Raw genomic sequence first — 21,978 nt, 5'->3', positions numbered from 1 at the left:
GAGACGAGTTGGGGCCCCTGCTCTCCTCTGGTCGTGACGTCACGCTGTCACGTGGTAGCCGGAGCGAAGGAACGACCTCCACCGACAGCAGAAAATTGCTAGCAGTATTACTTTCGCAATAAAAAATTCTAGATGGCACCTTGGACCCCTTAAGTGCGATGAGGCGAAAACCATATGGCGCGATGGACCGTAGCCCTCCATTACGGCACTTCTATCTCCCTTTCTTCTTTCACTCACACCTTCCTCCCTTTCTTTACGGCGTGTTACATGTGCCCGCGAAAAATTGTGCCAGATAATGCCCCTTTTCTATCCTGTGAATCAAATTCGAAAGCCGCTGATGACTGCTGCACTGGGATGAGGAGAAAATAATTAATAATAATTGGTTCACAGGAACGGAAAGGCGCAGTATCTATCACACGTGTTTTTTGGACACCTGAACCGCGCCGTAAGGCAAGGCAGTGAAAAGTGAAAAGAGGAGGAGAAAGCATTTAGCCCGTGCACTTTCTTTTCCTTCATTCTACAGTGGCAAGTAAAAATGAATATTCTCCAGAGCAAATTTTGCGGTGCTCTAGAATTTTTTTCCATTACTTACATTTTATTTTCTGCTATTTATTTCATTGTATATAAAAGAGGATTAGAAAACATTTATATACAGTCAAATAATTTTGGAAAGGGAGGGGCGTTTGTTTGTGGAGCTGGAGTGCCAGACCCTGTTCCGGGACGCCTTTGGCCGCCGCGTATGCCCGAGCTCTCTGGACCAGGGCAGGCTGGGCCTCCAAATCTTGAGCTGGACAGGACTGCCTCCCAGCCCTCCTTCGTTGGCTGTTTTTTAACTTTTATATTTGTATTTTGCTGGCAGGCCTACACCATGTGGTATAAGTCAGCATGCTGCCCGCAGAATTGTGATTGTCGGGGCAACGTGTGCCAGTCCCGAGAGTGCCCTCCTGCAGAGTCATAAATAATTTAGAATGACCGCAAAAGTTATGGGCGGGATTGGTATGGTTACCTCTGCAGAACCGTAGGATTGAGCGGAACCCCGGGGGAGGAACGCTCGGGCAGCCGCGTGAGCGGTCTCGTTCCCCTCCACCCCCTGGTGACCGGGCATCGATATAACCGGTTTTTGTTAGCAGCCGAATATGAATATTTCTAATGTGCAATTAATATTCTGCGGGTGAGTGGCGCTATCCTAACCCGCACGTAATTTCGGCAGTCCTGTTGCTAGTCCGACATTATCTAGGCTGCATCGCTGTGGGGGGTGGCCAGGGCAATCGCCACGGCGCTATTGTTGGAGGAAGTGCACTACCTCCAATATTAGCGAGTCGTTACTTTTTACCGAGAGCCCGTTCACCTACCTTCCTTCGTGCACATCAGCAATGGGGCAGATGCCATTTTCGATGGGACCCACTGCATCCACGTAATATGTGCCTGTCTAACTGCCATAGTTATTTTGTACAAGTTTTTGCCCTCGCTTCCCAGATGTTATTCTTAATTCTTGTTTTTGGGGAGCGGCTTAACCATCAAAGTATTTTTCCACACTTCCGGGACGTCCAGTATGCTTTCTGTGGTGGGAAGAAGCCCGAGATTGAGGTCTCGGAGGACTTGCTTGCCGGTGCTGGTCACCGAAAGCCTAGCAATTTGGCTTGTTCTGTGGGCCTCAATCAGCTCCCCTATTGCATTTGGTTCCCAAGTTTGAGCATGCGCTCCGTGTCGCTCTGGCCGGGAGCCTTAGAGCCTTTTTAACCGCCGCCCAAATCATCGCGTCGAGCCTCCCACGGTCGCTTTTTCTCAGCCTGAGGTTGCGCGCCACGTACACTACACAAATGACGATGAACGCTGAACCAGGCGAGCGGTTTCTTTTTCAAGAAGTCCACCGTGCTTGCCGGATATCCTGCCGATCATCCTACTAATTGTTCGCAGGTGGACTTCAGGGCTGTGGCATTGTTACCCCGGTTATCAATTCGCAATTCAAATACCTGAAGTGGGTTCACCTCTGGTATCGGCATGCTGTTAACGTAAATGTGTATGTATTGTCCTGGGCTTTTATGCTTTGCAATGTTCAAAAGTTCAGATCTATTGGGAGCGCACTCTAGAACACACTCCTGAGCGTAGTTTTCTACTACAGAGGTGGCCTCTTGGAGGGCCTCCTCCATCTGCCCGAGGTTGCCCCGGGGCGACCAGATGTAATGTCGTCCGCATAGATGGCTTGGTGTACGCTATGCAAAAGCTTTGAGCCTCTCTGCGAGGCCTATGAGGGCAACGTTAAGGACAAGTGGAGAGAGAACAGCTTCTTAGGTGTTCCTCGGTTTTTCTAATCGATGGGTCCGAATGTTTTATTGCCCAATATGATATAAGATTTCCGACTTTCTGAGAAGGAAAGAAGCCAACAGTCGGCGAGGCCAAGGAAACGTTGGGGATGGTACTTTGTCTTATTTTTTCTTTTTAATGTTTACTTGGATAATCACAAAAATTAATAATGTAATCTGTGTAGGGGAAAGATAATTAAACACAAAGTAGAAGAAAAAACAATATGCCGATGGTGGGAACCGAACCCACGACCTCCGAATATCGCGTCCGGTGCTTTTCCAACTGAGCTACATCGGCCGCTGTGGCCCCTGCTACTTGCTTGGGTATTTAAGTTGTCTATATACGAACCTTGAGAGTGTTCACCAGCGCCACCCTCAACCATAGCGGCGGACGTGGAACGTCCTTTGTTACCAGCGTCACGTAGAGCGCGATCAAGAGCGAGGGCGAAAGCTGTGCTAGAACCCTCTTACGCTACCTATGGCTTGAAGACTGCCAGAACCGAGAACCCCATAAGCTACAAGCAGATCAATTAAGGGGAAATGAGGGTGCTCGTTATAATACATGAAGGAAAGAAGGCAACAGTCGGCGAGGCCAAGGAAATGTTGGGGATGGTACTTTGTCTTTTTTTTTCTTTTTAATGTTTACTTGGATAATCAAAGAAATTAGTAATGTAATCTGTGTAGGGGAAAGATAATTAAACACAAAGTAGAAGAAAAAACAACGTGCCGATGGTGGGAACCGAACCCACGACCTCCGAATATCGCGTCCGGTGCTCTTCCAACTGAGCGTCATCGGCCCCTGTGCCCCCTGCTACTTGCTTGGGTATTTAAGTTGTCTGTATACAAACCTTGAGAGTGTTCACCAGCGCCACCCTGAACCATAGCGGCGGACGTGGAACGTCCTTTGTTACCGCCAGCGTATCGTAGAACGTGATCAAGAGCGAGGGCGAAAGCTGTGCTAGAACCCTCTTACGCTACCTATGGCTTCAAGACTGCCAGAACCGAGACCTCCGTAAGCTACAAGCATATCAATTAAGGCGAAATGAGGGTGCTCGTTATAATACATGAAGGAAAGAAGCCAACAGTCGGCGAGTCCAAGGAAAGGTTGGGGATGGTACTTTGTCTTTTTTTTTTTTGAATGTTTACTTGGATAACCACAGAAATTAGTAATGTAATCTGTGTAGCTAGGGAAAGATAATTAAACACAAAGTAGAAGAAAAAACAACGTGCCGATGGTGGGAAGTGAATCTACGACCTCAATATATCGCGTCCGGTGCTCTTCCAACTGAGCTACATCGGCCGCTGTCCCCCCTGCTACTTGCTTGGGTATTTAGGTTGTCTGTATACGAACCTTGAGAGTGTTCACCAGCGCCACTCTCAACCATAGCGGCGGACGTGGAACGTCCTTTGTTACCGCCTGCGTCACGTAGAACGTGATCAAGAGCGAGGGCAAAAGCTGTGCTAGAACCCTCTTACGCTACCTATGGCTTCAAGACTGCCAGAACCGAGACCCCCGCAAGCTACAAGCAGATCAATTAAGGGGAAATGAGGGTGCTCGTTATAATACATGAAGGAAAGAAGCCAACAGTCGGCGAGGCCAAGGAAACGTTGGGGATGGTACTTTGTCTTTTTTTTTCTTTTTAATGGCGGTAACAAAAGACGTTCCAAGTCCGCCGCTATGGCTGAGGGTGGCGCTGGTGAACACTCTCAAGGTTCGTATACAGACAACTTAAATACCCAAGCAAGTAGCAGGGGAGACAGCGGCCGATGTAGCTCAGTTGGAAGAGCACCGGACGCGATATTCAGAGGTCGTGGGTTCGGAGCCCACCATCGGTACGTTGTTTTTTCTTCTACTTTGTGTTTAATTATCTTTCCCCTACACAGATTACATTACTAATTTCTGTGAATACCCAAGTAAACATTAAAAAGAAAAAAAAAAGACAAAGTACCATCCCCAACGTTTCCTTGGCCTCGCCGACTGTTGGCTTCTTTCCTTCATGTGTTATAACGAGCACCCTGATTTCCCCTGAATTGGTCTGCTTGTGACTTTCTAAGACGTTTTAATGCAGCTAAATGTTTCTCACCGCAACTGATGGCGTTAAATTTTCAGAATTCTACTAGTTAACGTTGTCAAAGACCCCCTTCGCATCCAGGCCCAAAGGTTCAATGATTTCCCCATTGATTTGGAGCTGTACATCCTGCGGTGATATATGTGTTTGGAAGCCGAACATACAGGGCGGCAGCTCGTGCTGTTACAAGTAGTCGGACAGCCTTTGCCTCACTACCGTCTCCATGTGCTTACCGGCGCAGGACGTGAGAGAGATTGGTCTTAAATTGTCTGTGTTTACCTTTTTGCCGGGCTTGAAGATGAACGTTATTATGGATGTTTTTGAGTCATTCGGTAGCACTCCCGAGTCCCAGAAATTATTAATGGGGGTCGTAAAATCTTGTAGAGTTTGATAGTTGAGGTTGGCCAGAAGGCCGACTGCTATCTGGTCGTCTTCCAGTGTCGTTCCTCGCCTCATATTCAATAATGCGGTTTTATTTCCCCGGCGGTGACTTCTGCATCTAGTTTTGGGTGTTGCTCTCCAATGTGAGTTTTAAATTCATCTTTCTCTACGGTCGTACATAAGTATCTCTCTTTTAGTTTGTCGGTGAGCTGTTCATCTGTGCCCTTGAAGTCATTGAGTGCTCTCCTCAAGTTCCTGCTCTGTTCACCTTTAGAGTTATTAGGTTCAATGAGGCACCTGAGAAGGCTCCATGTGCTTTTCGTGCTGAGAGTGCCAAGGAATCGCATCTGCATATCCAGTTAGTTTTTGCTAGAGACCTCGCGTATGTTTCCGCCTGCTTGGTTTATGTAGCCAATTCTCATTTTAAACTTACGGTTGCGCTTCTGTTTTTTTTTTTCATCGCTTAGTAGGAAATCTCCTAGCTTCCCACAAGTGTAGGGAGTAGTTGTCTACTGCCGTGGTTTCTTCGGTGGTCTGGAGTTTGCGCATTAAACGGTTCTTGGTTTGAAATAGCGATTTGGCCCAATTTTTATATTCTGATGCGTCGGCACCGAGTGCCGGAGTCGCCACTTTCCTAAACTTTGTCCAATCGATGACGGAAGCTGCTCCCCTCTTTTTGGGAATTTTGTTTATATAATATTTGATTTTTAGGATGCAGGGATTGCTCCCGAGAGTTTCTCCTGTATTGTGCCATTCATAATTGATAGCGTTCCGGGCAAGCGAAAGATCCGGGCACGTGTCCCGGAAGACGCTATTTCATATTCTTGCAGGGTACATCGGGTCCGCGAGGGTGGTTAGTGCGCGTCGGCTATGGCCGCGGCTAACTTCCTCCCTTTTGCGTCCTCTTTATGGTATCGCTATTGGTAGCTGTGCGCGTTAAAGTCCCCGACCACCACTAAAGGCGATCCACTGGCTATCCGCATCGCTTTAACGCCCCCTAGACTTATGAGTCTGCTTCTGTTTGTTGTGTTGTGCGGCTTTCGAAGAAGCGGCAAATGAGAGGCGCCGCACGGACGCCTGGATCGGACTTCCGTCGGGGTCAGCTTCATTTATGTATGAACCACCTGGTGACGTCATGATCTGTTGTTCGGAGCAGGGAAGCGAACGTACAATTACATAAAAAACTTCTTATCGAGCAGAAAAGCCTGCATAATATTTAAAAAATTTAGAATCTCCCACGCAGGGCTCAGTGCAATCGCCTTTCCTATTCAACATGTCGATGAGAGGCCTCCCGGGTAAACTTAACCCAATCAAGGAAGCAAATTTGAGCTTGTATGCGGACGATATCAGCCTCTGGATTAAACAGGGGAGCGATGCGATTATGGAGGAACGCCTACAGGCAACGACCGACATCATTGTCGATTACGCATCTGAAAGGGGACTTTCGTGCTCCCCGCAAAAATCTGAGTTGTTCGCATATAACCCAAACTACCCCCGCTGCACGAATAACATGTGAGTTTCATAATTGGGTAGAGGGCAAATCGGTGCCAAAAGAATCAGATCAGGGTTCTGGAAATGGTCATCCAATCTTATAGCCATAACGGAGAGGTCCTGAAGAAATTAGAAAGTTACGCGATGCAAACCCTCGGGCTCTTGAGGAGGGTCGCCACTAAAGGAAGAGACCTCAAGGAGATGACTTTAATAAAACAAATCCAGCCATTCGTAATAAGCAGAATAAATTATGCCAAAGCCTACCTGGATATCAAGGCCGGAAAAAAAAAAGAGAAATTAGACTGCCTGATCCGAAGACGCGTTAAGAAGGTGCCAGGACTGCCCATTGTTACCTCGAGCGAACGACTGCTCAAACTCAGGGTGCATAACACGTGGGCAGAATTGGCGGAGGCAGTATGAGTCTCCTAATTAGAGAGACTAAGCACGCCCGAGACGGGAAGGGTAATCTTTACAAACGTAGGCCTCTAGCCAGACAGAGAAGTTCAAAACAAAGTTGCAATTAGTAGGGAAAACAGGAACGCCTTGGTAGCCCCCCCTCCCCCTTCCCTAGAAACATGCACCCAGAATGTAATGTCGAATGAAGGGCCAAACTAGCCCAAGTTCTACAGCGACGGTTCAAGAACATGGGAGCGAAGGAAGTAGTCTATGTTGATGCAGCAAGTGGCAAAATAGGTGTGGCGGTATCCTCGGTAATCGATGGCCGAGGTGCGCCGATATCCGCTGCAGCCATGGCAGGCCGCAACGTAGAGACAGAGGAGGAATTGTTGCGATAGCGCTAGCTTGCGCAGGAACGGACGCCATGGTCATAATTAGCGACAGCAAAGCTGCCATCCCAAATTTTGCAAAGGATAGAATAACGCCGGTGGCAGCCAAAATCCTCACCCAAAAAGCCCTAAATAGGAAAATGCCGTTATTTTGGACACCCGCTAACGCTGCCTAGCCGTCGAGCCCCCCGAACACTGGGCATGCGACGAGTGTCTGCAAAATTACGGGGAAATCATCAACCATTATAAATCGGGACGGACGTAGACTGGTACTCCCACCTATTGTTAGCCTAAATAATCGGGAAGCTGTCGCGTGGATGCGTCTACAAACTAACACGTTCATGAACCCGGTCTGGGCGTTTCGCGTACTACCAGACCTCAGGGACAATGATCTGTGCAAATACTGTGGCGCGAGAGGGACCCTCGACCACATAATTTGGGAGTGCCCACAGTCTCCAAGGATAGGACAAAATAATACAAATAGAGAAGCCTGGGATACCCTGCTGCGAAGAGCGGACCAGGCGATCTAGCACCGCCCTGTCCATCTGGCGGAAGAGGCTGCAACAAGCCAAAGGCTAACAGCCAGCCTCTAATCCGCGGGCGCACAACTCCCCGTTGTGCAACCGACCAACCAACGGACGGTATATCGCGCGCCCCTTGTCGAACACAACCAGCATTTCATGGAAGGCATCAAAGTATACCGGCTTTCTATAATTTTTTGGAGGAAAGGCGTAGTGTCTGTCACTCGTGGAATCCAGCTATTACCCTTACGTTAGCCAAGGGGAATTATGAAGAGCGTTTCGCGATCTGGGGCGTGGCGCTGTTCGTAAAGCGCTGGGCTGGGGATTTCGATTTTCGGTGGAGACAAGGTTTATTTATTTTTAACTCTCGCTCTCGACAGCGTGACACCTCTGCTGATAACCGTCTGTCAGCAACAATGAAGGAATAAAGGTTTGACCTCAAAACTGCAAATAAATAAAAAAGGTTTATGGTGCTTAACGTCCCAAAGCAACTCAGGCTTTGAGAGACGCCTAAAGGGAGGTGCACTGACATCGCACACGACACGGACGTCAATCCATTTCACCTCTACCGAAACGCAGCCGCCAGAGGTCGGAATTGAACCCGAATACTCCAGCACAGTAGTCGGAGATCCTAAATATTGCGCCACCGCAACATGCGTATTTTTTGAGACACATTTGGATATATGCCAATTTTAGGGTGATGCGACGGTTTTCTGCCAATTGAATCCTATACAGTATCGCGCGTTAAATCCAAGGACCCGTCAACTGCTTCAAGCTAGTCCACACACCCCTCCTTGTACGGACATCGAAGAGTTGAATATTGACATGAGAGGAATGGATGACAGTTAAGACGAACGTCGCAACACCCACCTTTTAAAGTGCTGTGACTTCACGAGCGATGTGATTTCATGCTCTCTTGTAAATTGCTCATCACGTAGCTGGGAATGGATATAATGCAAAACGATTACTAATGCGTATTTGAAGCCTATGATGGCTGCCACGCGTACGAATTTGTACTGAAACACATTCTTCGGTGCAGCACTAGCATTCTTCTCAAACACTATTTTAGCTGAATGAATGACAAAGCTTTTGATTACTACAACAAATCTAAAAAGACGGAAGCTGAAATCTAAAAAAGTGAATAAATTTTTTCGTCTTTTGTAAACAGTTTTGTTTTGAATAGTTTATCAAAATGCATTTTTTTTGGCGATTTATAGCGCATTTTTCAGCAAGCTATTTACTCCTCTAAAATTATTCTCTGCGCTTTCTTCCTTCCATGTCCCCGCGGGCATCTAAGCGTGACGTCATGACGGGAGCTCTCCAGTGTTGCCTAGGTGGTGTTGCTCGGGCACTTCCAAAAGTAAGCCCCCCTCGCAGTTCTTGTGCTCCCTGATCAGTCAGATGGCGGTCATAAGAAACTGCAAAGGATGCATCTTTAGCATTAGCTATACTTGACCTTAACGCCGACCCGATAGTCAGCGATAGTGATAGTGCTTGGGTATGCCAGCATAATATCTCTTCATCGCCACCTTTATTGAAAATATTATTGTACACTACACTTATCCGTCCCCAACTCGAGTATGCATCCGCCATCTGGAACACCTGTAATATCACATTAATAAATGAACTAGAGGCAGTGCAGTATCGAAGCGCCCGTTTCATAGTTAGAAATTATCATCTGGCAGCAAGCGTTACAAGTATGAAATCTAACTTCAAGCTTCAATTACTATCTACTCGCCGTAAACATTCACGCATTTGTCCTTTTTACAAGCTATATTACCACAACGCGCAGTTGAAGGCTACCTGTGTAAAAGAGCCATCTTTCATCTCGCCTCGCGTCGACCACATTCAAAAAGTTGCTGTTCCCCACTGTAGGACAATGACCTGCTCGAATTTCTTTCTTCCTAGCACATGCAATGACATGAACCATCTTCAGTTACTTGAATCATCGACCCTGCTCGTTTCAGAGTCACATTAATGGGACTGTTGAAATCTGATTAATCCCAAGGTTTCAGACGAACTTATTTGGGATGTTTTTGGCTGGTTGCTTTTTATTGACTAGTGCATACCTGTGTTGTTATTTGCTGAATTTCGTTTTGAGCTATTTTCAACAGTATCGTTTTGTGTCACGCTTCGTCTTGTACTTGAGTTTGTTTTGTTTCATTGCTCCCACGCTTTTTAATGCGAAAGCCTTTAGGGTGCAAGAAATGAAAATGAAATGAATAAATGAAAAACCACCATCCGAAATTTGCAGCGTAAAAAACTCTGTTACAGCGACGCAAGTGCTTAATCAGGACACGGGAAAAAAGCGAAGAGAGGTCTTAATTGTTTGGTAACCAGTACTTTTTGGGAAATCTGGGAACGAGGCGGCTCACATGAATGATCGAGGTTTCTCCAGCCGAACAGGTGAGTCAGAGGTTCCGAGTAGGTACACGAGAGATGGGCTTGTGTCCTTGCACGACATCAAAAATCCCTGTAAATTGGAGCGGAGGATTTATCCGCCCCTGAGCCAGTCATTGGCCAAAGCACAGGAATGCGTCTGAAGGAGATTGCAGAACTCGTCTTTCCTCAATCCCTATCCAATGAGAAAAAATACTCGGAGGAGATTCGGTCGAAGTGCAGACGGTGCCATTAGCTGGCAACCTATGAACATGTCTTATGGGACTGCTCCTTACAGGTGGGGCCTACAGATATTAAGCGGGATACTTCTCTCGAGCAGTGGGAGGCCGTGTTGGCTAGCTCAGGCACGGTAGTCTAGACCAGAGACGTGGAATAGGCTACCTGCCTGACAAAATAGTTTTTGGATCCATTGTGCCCTTGTCTGTATTGTACACCGCCTGATGGAAGGAAATGCACCGCTGACGCTGCACTGCACGCAGTGCATTGCGTGCAGTGAGGAAATAAAAAGCTTCCAGCACAGCACAGCGCAGCTTAGGAGAAAAAACTACGACCACAACGAAATATTTTACAGACTTCGAGCACAAGAGACCTCAAGTGGCAAGAGCAACATCACACCAGAGAAGATAGCACATGGCATTATTACGCCATCAAAAAGGACGCCTGAATGCAGTGGACCAGGGTGAACAACGACGTGGGAGAACGATATGAAGGCGCTCCGGCAACGAGTTAGCAATTTCCGGTACTGCACTGATTCCTAACATGACATTTCCTATAGCGCAAACGGCAACAACTAGTGTTTGTCCAGAGTACATGTCCTGCTTGCGCACTATCAGCTCTATCACTATCTGTGAGATGTCATTCCACATTAATGAACACCAGGTGATAGAAAAAATTCCGCAAACACTGCAGAACCTGCACTGGTGAAATGCGTAAACCTGAGAGTTGCTGTATTGTACGCGAGATGCGTCAGCGGGTTTTCGCGTATACGTATACCGTGCCTTTTCTTCCCTGTAAACCAATTATAGGACCATGGTGAACATTGATGCGTTGAGTGGAACGCTAGTTGTGTTCGACAAGGGGCGCGCGATGTACAGCGTGTAGCAGCAACGCTCAGGCTTTCGTACTACCGCACTGCAGATTCTACAGTGCTCTCGGAATTTTTTCAGACTGCAGTTGGTTCACCACCTCTCTCTTTACACTTTCTAGCCATTCTCATCATTTATACACGCACGTTAAAGATCCTCGGGTGATCGAAATTTCTCCGTAGCCCTCCACCCTAACGCCCGCCGGGTGGCGCAGTGGTTACGGCGCTCGACTACTGTGCCCAAGGAAGCAGGATCGAATCCCGGCCTCGGCGGCTGCGTTTCGGTGGAGGCGAAACAGAGTGGCGTCTGTGTGCTGTGCGATGTCAGTGCACGTTAAAGAACCCCAGGTGGTCGAAATTTTTGGAGTCCTCCACTACGGCGTCTCTGATAGCCTGAGTCGCTTTGGTACGTCAAACTCCACAAACCGACAAACCAACCTCCACCCCCATGGCACCTCTTTCTCTCTATCCACGTTCAGTCCAGCCTTCCCCCCTTCCCTTATGACGCGGGTCAGGTGTCCAAAATAACAACTGTGGTGTCGTGACAGATACTGCTCCTTTCTGTTTCCGTGAACCAAATATTATTCCAACTCCTTCACGCTTAAACATTTCACAATTCCGGCCACACGATCAAGTACCACGTGATCCTGTTTGGGCGTCGCCATTAACCATCCAGACTATTTCAATGCCTGACTGACCTAATTGGCTCTAATAATTCACCTAATTAATCTACGTGCACCACAATTATTAACGAGCGAAGTTTTTCATCCTATATCAAATGCAACCATTCTTTTCATAACTCGTTTCATTCGAACGTAATCATGATGACAAATTCTAGTGACCTGAAACTGTCGACATAGCCATACAATGCTGAGGCATTATTATCCGGAGTCCCCCACTACAGCGTCTCATATTCCCTGAGTCGCTTTGGAACATTAAACCTTACAAGTGAAACCAAACCAGCTTCACCATGTCAATGTAACCCCAGAAAGCTCAATGATCGCGGCACCGTGGATATATGCATGCTGCTGTAAAAATATTCATGCCGGTTGTCGATCATCCGTAAGACGCAGTCCGGACCGAGCGTCCACGACGAAGCCAGCAGCGAGGTTGAGGGGAAGACTGGCGGATACATACATGTTCGAGGTCAGAGTACGGACTGGTCGTGTGTGCGGGAAGCGATTTGTGCAAGGTGGCCATGGCTTACCGCTGACAGCCAGTACGGCGGCGATGTCACTCCAGGCAGCCTCACGGTAGCCGACCTCCTTATGCAGCTTAGAGTGCTGGTCCCAGAGCTGTTTGTGCTTCTTCACCTCCTGAACGAGCTTTTCGTTGAAGGACGCCATTGCGTGGACGAAACTGAAGGGAAGCGCGGAGCACTGATCGTCGTTGTCTTTCTCGGGACCCAAAGCCGCGTGCCGGCCGTCGTCGTCCTCTCCGGTCCGCCGGCGGCCGAGAACGAGCTGGTCAGAGGCCAGCCAAAGGCCAGCAGATTGCGAGCACGAGCTCTTCAGAGCCACAAGTGCGCATGCGCACGTACGCAGCGCCACTCTGCTGTCTGCGTTCCTTAGTGTGAAAGCCCCGATACCACTGTGAGAGCCTAACAAAATACTTTCTTTTGTAGTCGCCCCAACTGAGTGAGACAAATGCTTCGTCTTCCTTTCCGCCAAAACCAACCCGACTGAAGATGAACACTGTACCATACTCTCTCTCACACCCTCAATGGAATTGTGCAAGCAAAACCTTCCCAAACAAAATTTCGCACGTCTCAATTGACTTAAATGGAATCAAACCTTACCTAATTTTTTCTGCGGCATTCGTTACTGTGGGTCATGCTGAATGTGAACTTCGTATGGGGAAATTCCGTGCAGAGGAATGTTGAACAAGTGGTTGCAATGTACACACAGCCATCCACATCTTTAATGGGGGTGCTTGACGGCCGCATTTTATGTGATTGTGAGTGGTGCAGAGGAGCCACCTTTTGAAAAGTACATGTATAAGCGACGGCTCACCAATCCATTGCTTCAGCTTCAGTTTCCGACAAGTTTTACCTGTCCTACGAAGCAAGAGAACAGAAAAGGCGGCCATCACGCACGCCAGGTAAAGATCTGGGCGGCTGTACGTCCATACTTGTGCTCTTGACCTTGATGATAGTATCGTTTTTGCATTTGAGTGATGGTCATGGGTGTAGGCGGCCAAATAGAGACCCGCAGAGCAATGTAGATGCACCAGTGTGGACACATTGCTATAGGTTTCTGGCCGCTAATTTATTAGGTGGTCCATTTTGTTGTTATTGGCTGCAGCTGATCGCGGCTGACTGGAACACCTACTCTGACTTCACACCGATATTCTTGTAAAATAGCGTTAGAGTGGTTTGAACTCTCAAGCTGATCGACAGGGCCAGTGAACGCTGATGGCGTCTTCAAAGATTGTCACAAAATGGAGGGACACACACACTTATGTTGCACCTCTAACAGTATTACTTGGCAGCGCTGATAGGTCCGGTTTGGCGAATCCCGTATCGAATCCTCTCTACGGTAGCCACCCTTCACTGCTAGATTGGTCACGAATCTCTTAATTTGTGTCTCAGTGCAGGCACCTCTTTAGCGGCTGGTTATGTATTACTGGTGGTGTTTGCTGGCGCAGTAGGCCACATTCCAGACCTCGCACATAGTGGCAGAGTGACCATTTGAAGCCTAAGAACGCTAAAAAATTCCGAGTATGCCATTTCAGGCTTTCAGTGTAAGAGCGTGAGTAGCCCTTTTTGTCCGGCGCCATCTGCGTCGAATGCCGTCTTACAGCCTAGAAATATCACAAGCATGTTTCCAGCAAATGCTAGCTGGCGCGTAATGTGGCCAGGCACTGACAGGTCGTAGGCTAATTTCTTGCTCATAGCTGTTTCGTTTATGGAATCCGCCAGTCATGTGGCTTGTTGGCGGGTTGTTGATGTTGCAGAACAATGTGACATGGTTCAGTTGGAAGTAACTGTCATCCCTTGGAGACCTTTTTTAATTTTACAAGACAATTGAATACTCGGCACTTACAGTTCGAAGCTCCGCCGCAGCTAAAAATCACCAGAATGTTTCCGGGAAGTGACTGTGGAGTGCTTACATTTCTGACCAGAGAGTTGTCATAATTTTATCTAGGTCACAACCGTCACCTTAAAGAAAGTTCGAACGCTAAATAACATGGTATGCGCTCTAAGCTACCTACAACAAAATGGCCGCTTCCCAAGACATTCAAAAACTGGCAAAATTTTCTCTCTCATTTCTGTAACCAGGCATCCACTCAATCATCTAGCATATTGTAGCATTATCGAAGGCTACTCATGGACACAATGAAGCTCTTCTGGCTAGAAAAGCGCCACAAGAGTAAACATCTGGGCCGCAATATTTGATTTTATTCACAGAAGACATTTTCACAACTGACTCAGCCTGTAATTCTCAAAGCCATCGAGAATTTCTGGCAATGGGGTCTCTTCAAAACGTAAGAGTAGAAAAGCCCATTTTACCAAAAGCGTCATGATTTGGAACGGAATTTCAAGGCTTCGGAAGACCAAGCTCGATTTGTTTCAAAAACACCAAAAAACGCCGAGACATATCGCAAGCTGTTCCTGGAGGGTGCAGCCATTTCTTAAGGTCAGCACAATGCAAGAAATATTGAATGGCGGCTGAAACCAGACAGCAACCTGCCCACGAAGCAAAGACTCACAAGCGGCGTGAACAAACATTCTCGCCTTCCTGGGAAGGGTGTTTGGCGATCATATTCCCCTGATCTCAATCCGTTGGACTTTGTTGTTTGGGGTATCACGGAACTCTTGAAGACATTGCGCTAATTTAAAATAACATCCGAATGCGTGTGGAAGCCTGATTAAAATAAGAAGGCGGACAATTTTATTATGAAATGTGAACTGTATAGCAGAATTCATTGCGTTCATTCAGAAGTGCGCCTCAATTCCTTTCTTTGTTCAAGAGTTTCTTTTTCGCCTTACAGTACTTTTTGGTCGCCATATATATTACCTAGAACCAGCAGCACAAAACAGCAGATCAATTTTTACACGGTGCGCTCTCGATTGAAAAATCAAAGCACTTCCTGAATGAATTACAGAGGAAGAATACAGTCACCAGATTTGTTCATGAGTGCCTGAGCATTCACTGCATACTTGTTAAACGTTTTTACAGAGAAGCCACTTTCCTAGCTTAAGTGCCAAAAGAAAATAACCCCTTCAGTTTGCTTGGTAATAAAACGCTAGCTCCATTCATTGGTGTTGCAGGGGAGAAACATCAACTACGAGGCAAGTGAAATGTTCGCCCAAGCTCAAATCTGTCTAATTTGATAGTACGGTAACGAACACCGATATCTTTCGGCTGGAGAACTGCGCAAGCTCCATAGCACCACTTCGTCATTGTTTTTCTCTTCACCATACGCATACGCATTAACAGCGTCTGGAGTTATGTGGTGATTGGTGTTTTCTTGTTGGCCAGTTCAGTTCAGTCGTTCAATGGTTTGTCCCTTGTCTTTCTCCTTTAGTCCTGTCTTTAATTTTACGCTGACAAAATATGCACTCTACTTTTCAAGACCAACTAGCCCGTCTTTCTACGTTAACTGTTCAACGAGCTACACGACGACAAGTGACTGAGAAGTCGGAGTATCTGGCCTCATACGCTGACACTCGAATATCAAGTCGCTGCGTTCCCGGGTTCTGTAGCCCAATCCAAGAGTTTGTTTATTGTTGTTTGTATCTGCCTCTCACACACGTGTATGCTGGACGATGTGTAGGCTATTTACAGGTTATCCACATTTATTGAATACATAATCGACCTCAGGAATAATTTTGCTTCGGTATTCATTTTACAACAGATGTTTAAGATGCAGTTTTTTGGAACCCGCTTTCCAGAATAGAGGGTTTTAAGGTGCGTGCGAGCGGTTGGCAACAAAATAGCTCAAAACGTTCAGCCTCCTCCCACGAATGCCTAAGTATGCCAGATCACGTAGTATTCCAAGCTTTCACTTTGTGTCGTAGGCCTTCCCAAGTCCGAAAAACACCACAATGCTGCCTATCTATGAATGAGGTTCGTACAGTATTTTCGAGACAGATAAGATTATCGACTGTTGAACATCCCTTCAAAGCCAAATTGGTGGACGTCAAGGATTTCTCGGAATTCTAATGTTCTTAATGTTCAAAATGCTCTCAAATGATTTACGAAGGCAACTCGCCAAGGCTACTGGTCTATGGCAGCCTGGATTGGTTGGCGACTTCCAAGCTTTCAGAAATCTTTCGAAAACAGCTGTTTTCCAATACACATATCTTGATAAAAGTTTAGAATTGCTTCTACAGACGGTTTGTTAGATGAGCCAGCATTTCATATTGTATATTGTCGAAGCCAGCTCCTCCCTTTTAAGCCAGCCGAAAGTACTTTCCACATCCCTTCCATTGTAATTTTATTATTTAACGGTTCATTGCTACTGCCACTTATAGGAAGTCGTTGCTTTTAGCTGTGGTTTTTATAATTTAAATACAATTGCGTGTACTGTAAAGATTTCGATAGTCTGTAGAAGTGCTTACCCATTAATATCCGCCTGCTGCTCTATACCTTGCAACCCCTGAGCTGTGAGAAAAAGCACTGTGAAGGAACGAAATATGCCGTTTATTTTCTGGACCTCATCCAGCGTTTTCTTGACGTGACTGAGATAGTTATCGATCAAACATAACTTTATGATCGTTTTTCTGCGTTGCTGCGTATATACGGTGCTTTAGCTCCGGCTTGTTTAAAAACTAACAAGTTCTCGTATGTTGGTATCTGCGGAAGCTACTGCAGGCTTTAGTTTTTTTTGTCATCCTGCATTCCTGTGTGTATCAAAATTTGTTATTTTTTTACCACTCTCGATTTCGTGGCAAGGCAAAATGGCAGCCTAAAAGATACAAGCTCTAAATTGTCTATTTAGTTGGCCAAACATGAGGTCGTCTGGTTATATTTTGGTCAGACTCGCTACCGAACTAAACAGAGACCAGTCCGTAAGTATAGCTTCCATCGACGTGGCTTATAACAGTTAATTCATGCGAAGATGAAACGCTGATAAATACAGGGAGATGGTCGCTTCCCTTCGGGTATATCTAAGACATCCAGTTTAAAATCACTAAAAACTGATGATGAACAGAAGAACAAATCTAAGGAACTCATACTTCCAGAAATAGGACAGCAGTACGTCTGCTTACCTGTGTTGAGTAGGCATATATTTTTGCATAGAATAAAATCTAAAATGAGACCTCTTGTGTCAGTTAGTTTGCTTCTCAAAGATATGAAGTGATAATTAACTTCTCCAAACTCCCGCTATGGTTCGGTAGTTTCTTTATAACGTCTACTAAATAATGGATGGATAGATTTAGGTTTGGTTCGAGATAAGCGCAGCATGTTGCATATTGCACATATAGGCTATATTGCATTAATGTTCAGCATTTTGGTTGAAAGCATCTCAATTTTAGTTTTGATTGTCCCCTTGAGAGCTGCAATTCTACTTTGTTGTGTTATGGCGACACCTCCAGATAGCCTGCCTGCGTGCTCGCGATTACAACAAAATACTTCGTAATTCTTTAAATACTTAAATGTTGAGAATAAAAATTTTTCTCCTGTAAGCTAAGTGCAACAGGAGAACATGTGGGAAGGAGATCAATGTAGTTTTATTTGTTCCCAACCGCTCCAATGTTTTAGGAACACCATGTTTGTTATGTAGAGAATGTAATTAAACGTCTATATTCCTGAATTTTAAGGGCCTCTCACTGCGATCCCCCCCCCCCCCCCCTTACTTCTAGCTCCAGGAAATTTTGGCACGGTTGCAGTAGAGGCGTACGGGGGGCCTTGGGGTCTGTCAGCTCTGGTATTGGTGGAGTCTTCACAGATCGCAGGGCCGCTTTCGCAGCATCTACCAAGGGCGGGGGCTATCCTGCTTGAGCAGTGGCCTCATCGTGATGCGCTGCATCACCGCTGCACTACGCATTAAATATCTGCAAAGTCTGTTTTTGGCGTGAAAGCAAACATGGCTTTTTTTCAGTCTTCGTGTTTCTGAGTAAGTCGTGTTCTCTTTTATCTTGACTGTTATTATTTCTTTCAAATTTTGAGTTTGGATATGACCTTGAGTACCTGGCATAGTCTCCTTGACCGTTTGCACAATGTGGCGCAGAGCAGCAGTATTTGTACTGATGATCATTAGCTGCACATTTGGTACAGGTTTTGTCGCAGCTCCGTTTTGTTAAAACACTGATGGTCATTGGCAATGTAGGGTTGGATTTCTATCTTCATGTAGCCAACCTCGATTGATTCACAGATTACTGGAGTTGAATGTGAGCACCAGTTGCTTTGCAAAATTTCCCTCTTTTCCTTCCTCATTTTTGTTCGACGGACGTTTATGACATTCTGTTCTGAAAGTCCTTCCAGCATCTCTTGTTCCGGGAAATCAATGAAATCTATTTCTCAAATTACCCGACGGTTGGTATTCAGTGATCGGTGTCATGTGACAGTCATGGAGATGTCCCCAAATGTCGCATTGTTTGCAATTTTGGAATCTTGGTCTTTGTCTCGGACTTCAAGCAACAAGTCTCCATTTGAAAGTTTTGATACCTTATACGGGAATGCAAGGCTTCCTTGAGACAACTGGCGACTGCAATAGGTGATATATCATCAGGGGGTTTCTCGTTTCTTTCGCAAAGAACTAAAAGAAGTCGAGGAAATTTTTTCAGTTTTTCGGAAAAAATGAGCAGTTAACTCGTCAGTCTGCCTTCTCTTCTTCGGGCGACCTGGAAGTTTAGGAGAGGGAGTCAAAAGATGTATATTGCTTGGTCGCGGAGTCACCCACCCAGTATGGAGTCCAACATTGGGACAGGGCAGGAGCTTGCAAAGAAGTCCAGCCCATATAAGCTGTATACCACAACTGTAAGCCAATATGGCAAAGCTCAGCGGGTTCGTCACACAAGGTTAGTCCCTGCCGCAGAAAGAAGGTAAAAAAGAAGGCATTAGAGGGAAAGAGATATGTAAGAATCAAAGATAGGGAAGTGAAAAAGAGGAGGACAGAAAAAGGCTTCTGTCGATTTCTTCCGGGTGGGTCAGCTTGGAGGTTCAAACTATGGGAAGCGTGGGCCAAAGTGATGTAATGCCTCTGCCGATAGGCCATAACGATCTAAGCACCCGCAATCGGGTGAACCACCAGGAACCCGTTGTTCAAGTCACGGCGATGCTACTCACGGCTAAGCGTGCGTGCTCGGGGTCCATGATGCCTCACACAGCATGCAAACATTTTCTTTAACAGATACCCTCTGTGAGGACTTATGAACAAAATAAGTGTATAATTATAAAAAAGTATTACACAACCAACGCATTATTTTAACGTGAAGACGTTTAACTTCCGTTTACCAGAACATCCGGAATCGGTGCTGTAAGCTAAAAAGCACGGATATGGGCCCCGTTAGGTATTAGATATGCTCTATAACTTGGCAAGAACATTGATTGGTGTTAAGCTTTTGCGACATTACGTGATCACGTCATATGGACGATATCGCCGAAGCTGCCAATTCAGACATCTCTATTCAGATGGGAGACCGAGGGCAATTTCACCTTCCACGACCTTTGTTTTCCGTGTCAGACATGTTACGTACCTCTCAAACGGCTTTATTGAGCTGGTCGTTTTATCTATGTTAGTTTTTAACACAATATGCTAACTTACCCCTGCATGTAGAATAGTAATGTGCATTGAATTGGATTGAAAGGGATTACTTGAACGAGAATCTGCAAGGCGAAGCGTGATCGAGAACTGTAAAAGCTGCCACGAAATACATGTAAAGGCGGAGCCTGTAATGTCCTCCCCTCGCTCCCCCCTTCCGAAATGTCCTTGCATTTCGTTCAGTAAAACGAGTGCTCAAGGTGTAGTAAAACTGTGTGGCTTTCTTTAACTTTTTACATGTTAATTTGAAACAAGAGATGTTCTTCAAAGTCGTCAAATTTTGCAATGCTTTCCTTTGAAAACGTAAATCACTACGCTGAATACTTTCTTATGTAAATACGTATACAAGGGCAAAAAGATGGTATACAATGCAAATACTTTGCTCAATGCTTGGTTCCTAGGCTTGAAATGCTTCGATACCAGTTTCTGCGTCCTCCATGAAGCGCCGTACTTTGTTGTCGGCGACGTGAGAAGGAAGTTTGAAAGTGAGGGCGCTCAAAAGCCTGAGTAAGTTACAGCTAAGATTTTAAAAATGGTTAATATGTGAAATCTGAAGCTTCCTCTCTGCCTTTGTTCCGAGGGCGCACTGAAGTCTGCCTAAGTGCTGTGATGCGAAAGCAATTCTCTCTCTTCTGTCGATTACTTTTCTGCATGTTTTTATCTTTATGACTTTGCCATATGTCTGACCATATATACCGCTATTAAGGGCAATTTTAGATTCGAGGAGTGAGTGCTGCTCCCTGTGCCGCATTAGAATGCTAGGATGTGGCCTTTTGTGTTTAACTCGCTAAATAGTACAACGCGTCTTCCTACTAGGTAATTCATTGTCGTTTTTTTACTCATAATCTTGAATTGGCGCACTTTGAAACGCTCTCATTGCCCGCCTTAACCAAGACTATGTGACAGGTGTGTTCAGTTTCTCTTGTTCTTCATCTTTTTTCTTATTGTCACTGTTGCACTTTCCCTCGTGGCCTTCGGCGCCCTTACTATAGACAAGGGGAATTACAAACGCTTTCTCAGTTACTCGTCTGGCACACAGAAAGACGGGTGATTGTGGCGATTTTAGCGCTTCGTCAGTCTCTGATGGAGGCTCCATGGTCTGGGCGCTGCCTCCGGAACGGGCGTCTGAGGTGGAACGCGCGAATGTTGCCCAGAAGATTCCAACAGTGCCTCCTAATATCTACCTCGCTACAATGACCGCATGATATGTGCCGCCGCAACCGAACGTTATGCACGATAGCGTGATCCCCTTCGCATCGCCTACAAATAATACAGCATTAATCGGTCTCATTACCGTACCCCTTCACCACTAGTACATGGGGTGGCCGCACATGATGCTCCAAAATGCCCTTCAGCTGCGCACAAGCAGCCCACTTCATTCCCCTGTATTCCAAGCAATGCATGGTACCACTCATTTTCATAAAATATTCGGCTACATCATCCCCAGCTTGACCAAACTTGATCAATGTTTCGCTTGGGTATGCGGGCGAAAGACGGCGTTAGGGCCAACGTCGTTAGGGCGACAAGGACCATGTCATACGAATTAAGAGCAACGAAGAGAACACAGTTTCTTACAACTGACGGGAAATGATAAACCCTCGCAAATGCCACGAGACCACCCATCTGCTCCAACGTACCTCTTGACAGGCGAGAGTAAAAGAGCCTCTGGCAACCATTTTGGTTTCCTTGCGAACAAACGAGCTATCGGCTGCAGACAAGATGCTGAAGATATTGCAGCCCCCCGGTGCCAGGTTTTTCCAACGCAAACATGAGGCATCTTGCCGAACTTGTCTGCGAGGCGCCGAACCGAAAGCACTGCACCTGCGTCGGTCTTTCCACAACACCTACGGGGCGCCCGCGCTAAGCACTCGCGGGAAACGAAGAGGCGTCCGTGTGCTGTGATGATCACTAGGTGGTCGAAATTACTTCGCAGCCCCCCACTGCGCCACCCTTTCTTCCGCTCCGCTTTCACTTCCACTTCCTTCTTTTCTTTTATGACGCGGTTAAGGTGTCAACAGAATGTGTGACAGACAATCCGTCTTTACTTTCCTGAAAAACAACTATTAAGTTAAAAACACATCCACTACTGTTTGCGTGTAGTCATATCCATTAGGCAATCGACGTTATGGTATGGCGAGTGTCTACGTTTACTTTAACGTTAAACTTTTCCTGTAAATAATGAAGTAATCATGATATTGACATAGTTGTTTTCCTGCAGCATCCTCATATCAT

The 21,978-nt window shown here is 46.2% G+C and overlaps 1 protein-coding gene across 1 annotated transcript in view; it reads right to left on the bottom strand.

Annotated features, from left to right (window-relative positions):
* LOC146186726 (uncharacterized) overlaps positions 1-12,383 on the bottom strand; it is a 46,751-nt gene extending 34,368 nt beyond the window's left edge. The window contains exon 1 of the mRNA XM_084608100.1: positions 12,242-12,383. Within this exon, the coding sequence (XP_084464226.1) occupies positions 12,242-12,380 (139 nt within the window). The 5' untranslated portion in view covers positions 12,381-12,383. The remainder of the gene's footprint in view (positions 1-12,241) is intronic.
* Between the last annotated feature and the right edge of the window lie 9,595 nt (positions 12,384-21,978).

This window comes from Amblyomma maculatum, chromosome 6 (assembly GCF_055883805.1).
Source record: "Amblyomma maculatum isolate TAMU_Amacu chromosome 6, ASM5588380v1, whole genome shotgun sequence".
In the NCBI taxonomy this organism is placed as follows: domain Eukaryota; kingdom Metazoa; phylum Arthropoda; class Arachnida; order Ixodida; family Ixodidae; genus Amblyomma; species Amblyomma maculatum.
This window is presented reverse-complemented; position numbering and strand designations above follow the sequence as displayed.